Source organism: Globicephala melas, chromosome 2, assembly GCF_963455315.2.
Source record: "Globicephala melas chromosome 2, mGloMel1.2, whole genome shotgun sequence".
NCBI classification, from domain to species: domain Eukaryota; kingdom Metazoa; phylum Chordata; class Mammalia; order Artiodactyla; family Delphinidae; genus Globicephala; species Globicephala melas.
In genome coordinates, this window is record NC_083315.2 from 75,310,657 (window position 1) to 75,318,244 (window position 7,588).

The 7,588-nt window shown below is 37.2% G+C and overlaps 1 protein-coding gene across 2 annotated transcripts in view; it reads right to left on the reverse strand.

Annotated features, from left to right (window-relative positions):
- The window catches only part of AQP9 (aquaporin 9), a 33,151-nt gene extending 27,111 nt beyond the window's left edge, over window positions 1–6,040 (reverse strand). For both annotated transcript variants that reach the window (XM_030878817.2, XM_060293565.1), the window contains exon 1: window positions 5,930–6,040. In XM_030878817.2, coding sequence (XP_030734677.2) covers window positions 5,930–6,040 — 111 coding nt within the window. The remainder of the gene's footprint in view (window positions 1–5,929) is intronic.
- Window positions 6,041–7,588: the final 1,548 nt, after the last annotated feature.

The following is a 7,588-nucleotide window of genomic DNA, read 5'->3' on the forward strand; positions in this document are numbered from 1 at the left end:
AGGTTTTGAGGGGAGTTGTCCTGCTAAGAAAGTTTTACACAGAGTCTAAGCCATGTGGGCCAATTCTAGGACGAGAGGGACTAAACCCTTGGGTCCTTTTTGGTCTTCGCTGACCATCCCAGACCTGTACCTTAGAGCATATCAGCCAATCTATCAAGATGGCTGAGGGGGGGTGGTGCATATTTTGCTGGCATATTTTCTTTTAAAGCATTTGCTTTGCTTTCCAGGGTCAGTGAACGTAGCAATCCTACCTCAGATGTGAAATAAGGTGCCCACTAGATGCATGGAGTCACTGCTGGGCTCTTTCAGCATCTTGATATGTTGTATGGGTTGTCTCACTTCTGTGAGGCTTCCCTTCCTCAAAGGCCTCACTTTATGCCATATGTACATCACAAGGCTGATGAGTAAGGAGGAGCCAGCTTCTGCTCTCATCCCATGTTCTCCTTTCTTGTCAAGTAATGAAAACATGTTGCAGAAAACTTTGTCATTAAAGAAAAATTAAGCAACTCCGCTTCTGGAAAGTAAAAAACAAAAATACTTCCCCTTTGAAAGTAATGAAAATAGCAAGTTTTCTGGGTCAAAATTAAAACTCAGGGATCACAAGCACAGTTTTGTTTGGCAGAATCAAATTTGGCTTTATGAGTCTGCAGCCCTTAGATCAGTGACTCAGAACAGACGTTTCTCCCCAGGTTCTTTGGAACTCTGAAATTTCCCAAGTTAGTCTGGCCCTTCATGTTCACTGATGATAAGGGGAAGCCCGCAGGAAAATCCTTCTTCAGCTGATACTGACTCAGGGTCTCAGGACTTGAAGAGGATCAGCCTCATTTAGAGAAAGCATGGGGTTTCCTAGTCACTCATGGTCACACATCCCATGTGGGAGAAAGGGAGCAGAGAGCTGTTCTCTAGAGTGAGTGCTCTTCACCACCACACCCACATTCATCAGTCTTCTTTTTTGTCAGTTTTCTACCTCACAGTAATCATTTCTGGTTGGTGATATACCTGGACACCCTAGCAAAAGCAAATGCAAACCTGTTCTGGAAGAGCAACTCCACAGGTTCAGGCCGTACAGATTTCCCACACTGAATAATAAACCTTCCTGAAGAGCTTACAATACAAATTTACAAAACACTAAAGGAAATGATCCTTTGTGAATGAGACAGTGGATAAAATAAGCAAGATGATTAGCAACTCCAAAACTTGAGATGATGGAAATAAAATATCATAAAATACTATAAATATGTTAGGCTTTAGTAAGTTAAACAGATTAAAAATAAACACATAAGGAGGGAAAAGAAAAGCAATTAAGTAAAAGAACCAAATAGAACTTCTAGAAATGAAAACATATTAATGAAACTGAAGACTTAATGAATGTATTAAACAGAAGACTAAATATAACTGAATAGGAAATTAGTGAATCAGAAGACAGATTTAAGAACACTACAGAAAATTCATCATAGAGAGGTTGAGACAGATTTATGAAAGAATGGTTAAGAGACATATAGGAAAAAGTGAGAGGGTCAAGCATATATACAAATATAATAGGAATTCTAAAAGGAGAGAATAGTCTGGAGGAGAGGAAAGGTGATAAGCTGAGAATTTTCTAGAATTGATGAAAATTGCAAATCTTTACATTGAAGATGAACAGTGAATCCTGAGCACTACAAAGATTCATTCCTAGTCATATTATAGTGAAGTTTCAGGAAAAAGAAGAAACTTGTAATAGTAGGCAGAGAAATGCAGGTTATTACGGACAAAAATTAGACCAGTAACAGACTTGTCAATAGCAATAATAAAGACATTGGGATGACACCTGCAAAATGATAAACAAAACCAATCATCAACCTAAAGTTTATCAACTAATTTATCACTGAACCTTGAGAATGAAATAAAGACATAGGCAAACAAAGACTGAGAAAGTTTATCCCTAACACACCCTTCCTGAAAAATTTCCTTAAGAAAGTTTATTGCACAAAGAACATTGCACCTGAAAGAAAGTAATGAATGGATGCAGTAATGATTAGCAGGTAAACTGGTAAATGATAGTAAATTTAAATGAGTATTCACTCTTAAAAACACTAATATTAAGAATAATGAGAATAGAATATTAGATAACAATGGCATAAGATGGAGTGGTTGATTACAATGAGGCTTTTAAAAAGTTTTTGTGTTGTTCAGAAGCAAAGAGATATTAATTCACTTTAAAGTTTGTGAATGCAATAATAACATTTTTAAATGTAAGGATAAGTACTTAAAGAATAGAAAGTGTAAGCAGAGGAGAAAAGGGAGAAACAAATCTGATCAACTCAATGGGAGAATATAAGAAAGGTCAAAGCAGAAACTACTAAGTGGAAAACAAAGAAACCACGTTAAAAATTAAAGAAAGGGCATCACCACAGGTACAGAAGAGATTTTTAAAAGCTGTAAGCAAATACTATGAAAAATCATCTCAAAATTACTGCTTTCACTATGTTAATTTTGAAAGTATTAACAATTTTGAAAAACTACATTTGAAAACAGAAATGAAGTGTACAGTTACCTAGGAAAAAAATAAATTGCCAAAATGGAATTAAGAATAGAAAATCTAAATGAGACATAGCTTTAGAGAAACCTTCTCTCACACATCTCTCTCTCTTTTTCTCTCTCCTTCTCCCTTTTTCAGTTCACATGCTAAGTAATCTTTAAGAAACATAATCCTCATTTTATACAAAATGTTCCAGAAAACATAAAAAGAGGGAAAAATTCCAAAACATTTCATGAAGCTAATATAGCTTTGGTAATAAAACTAGACAAGGGCAACATAATAAATGAAATTATAGTTCAGATCCTTAATAAGACATTGCAAACTGAATGCTGCATGAGTAGGTGGGAATTAATCTCAGGAATGTAATGATGATTTAACCCAAAAATATTTATCAATGTAATTTTCTTTATCAACAGATAAGAAGCCCTTGTGCTTATTTTAATAGATGTAGAAAGGTATTTTTTAAAAATTCAACAGTCTTTCCTAATGAGAGTTTTAGTAAATGAGGAACAGACAGGAGTTTCCTTTCTCAAATCAAGAATGTCTACCAGGGCTTCCCTGGTGGCACAGTGGTTGAGAATCTGCCTGCCAATGCAGGGGACACAGGTTCGAGCCCTGGTCTGGGAAGATCCCACAAGCTGCCTAGCAACTGTGAACCACAATTACTGAGCCTGCGCGTCTGGAGCCTGTGCTCCACAACAAGAGAGGCTGCGATAGTGAGAGGCCCGCGCACCGCGGTGAAGAGTGGCCCCCACTTGCCACAAGTAGAGAAAGCCCTCGTACAGAAACGAAGACCCAACACAGCCATAAATAAATAAATAAATTAGGAGTATCATTCTCTGTTAAAAAAATATGTCTACCAAAAACTTACAGAAACTATCACATTTCATGGTAAAATACCAGAAGCAGATTTTTGAAAGTTGGGAATAGAACAAGAATGCTGCAATTATAGCTTCTAATAACATTGAACAAGAGGTTTTAACCACTATAATAAGATAGTAAGAAGAAATTAACAATTTAAGGACTAAAAAGAAAGAAAATAAAAACTCTCATATTCTCAGAAAAAAGTATTATCTGTGTCAGCACAGTCCAATAAGGCATTTTTCAGTGAGAGAAAAGTTCTACATCTGTGTCGTCCAGTATGGTAGTCAGTAGTCATATATGGCTCTTGAGCACGTGAAGTGGAACTAGGAAGACTGAGGAACTAAAGTTTTAATTTTATTTAAGATTAATTTTAAGTAGCCACATATGGCTAGTGGCACTCAAATTTGATGGCCTTGATCTATACAGAATAGCCAAGATAATCTATAAACTTATTTGAATTAATAAGAGAATTACCAAGTTTGCTGAATGTAAAATCAATATACAAAAATCAATATTGTTCTTAAACCCTAGTAATAACCAATTAGAAAATATAATTTTTAAAAGGTACTATTCACAATAGTGATAATAACCATAAAGTAGCTAAAAATATATCAAACAAATATTTCCCTGGCACTAGCAAAGGCATAAAGACTTACCTATCCCAATGTCTAAAAGGCCAAATTAGAGCTAGTTTTTTAGCTTATGACTTAATTATTGTTGTTTTTAGTTGTAGTATACAGAGAATTTTTCATGGACCTGCTCTTTCCTTAGTGCTACGAGTAGCCCTTATTAGTCATTTATACCACAGTGTGAGTGAGCTTGAGATGCTTCCCTTAAGAGCAGTTTTCGAGAAGAGGGAGGCAAATGGCATCAGACTCCCAGTGTCTGGGGGAAAACTAATTTTACATATGAAAGACCAGTGAGTCCTGCATATACTCTGTCATCTTTTCAGTGCTCCCTTTGCTCCATGCCTTATCAACATGCAAAGCTTTTTACTAGAGAAAGTCAGGCAAAATGCACATTTTCTAATAAAGCAGAAACAATTACTTTGAATAACCTTTGAGAAAAACCATGTAGATTTATTAAAAATTAAATTTTTAATTTACATGTATATTAAAAATTGTGTTTTTGCAGAAGTTTCTTGTTTACACATCCCCACAAGCCTCAACAAAATTGAAGATTATACTCACCATGAAAGATTTCATCAGGGTTTGTTTTAGAACAGTATAAATAGAAATCAAACCTTTCAGGAAATTATTGGCTTTAGCCAGACGATACAAAGTTTAACTTTTCAGCATACAGTATTAAGATATTATTTCTTTAGCTCCCACCTTGAATAGTAGGGAAGGACACAATACTATTTGCATGAGTAGAATAGTGAATGGCTAAAAGCCACTTTCCTTTACTTAACTCAGACAGGATGGGATCATGAAATAGGTTCTTGTTAAGAAATAAAGAGGGTTTTAACTTTTTTGGTTACAAAATACATAGATGTTTAGTTTACTTCCTCTTCTGTATTTTTTGCAGAGCACTTAGAATTGTAACTGAATTTGCCTCACTTCTCTATACCACAGATCACCTTGAGGATGAAGTTAGGCCCGGGGCAGTAACCACTCTCCCCTTTGGGACCAAATTATCAAGTAACATGACCCCAGGGTTTCTGTCTCCCTGAGGGCAATTTTCCAGTAAAGAGTGACGAGAATCAGAAGAATCTTGGACTTTTATTTTCTCTCTCTGTTCCTTCCAATGCCCTTCTCCCCCACACTACCCCTGCCTAACAAGTCACCATAGATGAGAGGTGAGGATGGTCAAGAGGGAATGTAGGAAATTGTCCATAACACCTTGAAAATACTTGAACAAATCAGGTACAAAGAGGTTTTCAGAGACCAGAAAACATATTGCTCTCTCTTATTTTACACTAGTTCCATTTTTTGAATTCACATTTGTTTCTCAGTGTTGGCTTAGTCTCCTAAAGTATTATGTATTTACCCAATGCAAAGAACTTTTTAAAAAATTAGGTATAATTAGCATATAACAATTTATTAGTTTCAGGTGTGCGACATACCAATTCAATATTTGTTTATATAATGAAATGAGCACCACAATAAGTCTAGTTAACATCTATCACCACACATAGTTACACTTTTTTTTTTTTTTTTTTTGCGGTACGCGGACTTCTCACTGTTGTGGCCTCTCCCGTTGTGGAGCACAGGCTCCGGACGCGCAGGCTCAGCGGCCATGGCTAACGGGCCCAGCCGTTCCGCGGCATGTGGGATCTTCCCAGACCAGGGCACGAACCCGTGTCCCCTGCATCGGCAGGCGGACCCTCAACAACTGCGCCACAAGGGAAGCCCAGTTACACATTTTTTTATCTTGTGATGAGAACTTTTAAGATACACTCTCTTAGCAATTTTCATATATGTAATATGGTATTATTAACTGTAGTCACCATGCTGTACATTACCAAAGAACTTTTAATGTACAAAGTTTATGGACAAAAATAACTTTTTGTTATTTTTTTATAACAAATCAGAGAATACTCACAATCATTATGAATGTGCCCAAGAACTCGGAGAGCATTTCTTTAGCTAAGCTGCTCTTCAAGACCAGTCTCTGCTTCAAGCTTTTTTTCTTTTGTTCCATCTCAGGCTGCATCTTGGGGCCTCTACAAGGACCACTCTTTTCACCAATACCTGCTTCTTCTGGTCCCTATTTCACTGGCACATGGAAGTTTTAACAACTGCTCACAGATTCCTGGAGATGCCTGATTAGATAATATGGCTGTACAAATCCAGTCCCAATTAGAGCCTGTGGCTTAATCCTCTTCTGGTGAAATTGTCATTCCCTGTTTGCTGCTGTTTATTTGAAATGGTGTATTAGAACCTGAAATCCTGAAAACAGTCTTTTTTGTACCTGATGGATTAATCATTACCTTTATTTTCAAGGTATTTTTTTTTCTCTGTTGGGTTTTTTTTCAAGAGATGAGAGAAGATATATTTTGGTTGCGTTGCCAAACCACAGTAATGGGCTCCAGTCCAGGAGAGATTTACATGTTGCACAATTGCAAGCTTCTGATGTTTTTTTCCTATTCAGAATTGGCTGGTTGAGGTGTAGTTTGGAATTGTCAGATCAGGTATGTACACATCTAACGTAAACATTCTTTTCTGAAGGAGCTTTCATGCAAATTGGAGAACAAGAAGAAAAATAAGATGTGTTGTTCAACAAAATTAATCACTCTTTTTTCTTCCAGTAACATTTCAGTGATTTAATTACACCTCCCTGAGGGTGTTAAGAACCACTGCATTTGTTCTAGAGGTGGAGAAATTAACGTACAGAGAGACCATTCCAAGTCTCACATGGCAAGTCTGTAGGACAGGATGGGATCTACTCCTCTGTTACTGTAGCTGGGGTTCATCTACTGAGGATAGCTTGGGATCGAGAATCAGAAAGATGGAGAAGCCAACTTCTTAAGAAGCATTCTAGTTTGAAAACCAAGTTACTCTCCTTCATTTTCCATGAAATATTTAGGCAAAATACATACAAATAAACAATAGTAGCTTGAAAGTCTATACTGCTTGGAGATCACTAAGCCAGAAGGAGATCAATCTGAGTATATGTCACCCCAATTAAACAAGAAAGGGAGTAAACATGCCTAAACAAGGCTCCTAGATTATATCTTTTAAGTTTGATGAATTAACATCCTTACAGGCAACAAACTGTGTTCAGGACTAGCTTCTCATCATGTCAAGTATTCAAGCCTTGTTTTTCAAAACTAGTTTGTGAGAGGAAATAGAATCCAGCAGTTGTTTCTGAATACCAAGGCAGTCCCATGGAATTAGTACCCTTGCTGTGTGCTTCCTCCCAGTCCTCCCACAGAAAAGCCTGCTCTTTTTCAGACCCTCCCCTATCTTTGCAGGAGGCCCACAGTCATTCCCAGTTGAGGAGGCAGGCTGGAAGAGGGGCCTGGAAAAAACAGCTATAGAGATTTCAAGGACAGAAGACATACCTAGTCTGTAGGTGAAATCAAGTGTTAAGGCCTAAAGAGGTTCTAACTTGCCTGAGGGCATGCCATTGCAGAGCCAAAACAGGAATGAGCATTTTGACTGTAACTCCTGGTTAACTTATGGATACCATCCCACTACTGGGCATATACCCTGAGAAAACCATAATTCAAAAAGAGGCATGCATGTACCACGACGTTCA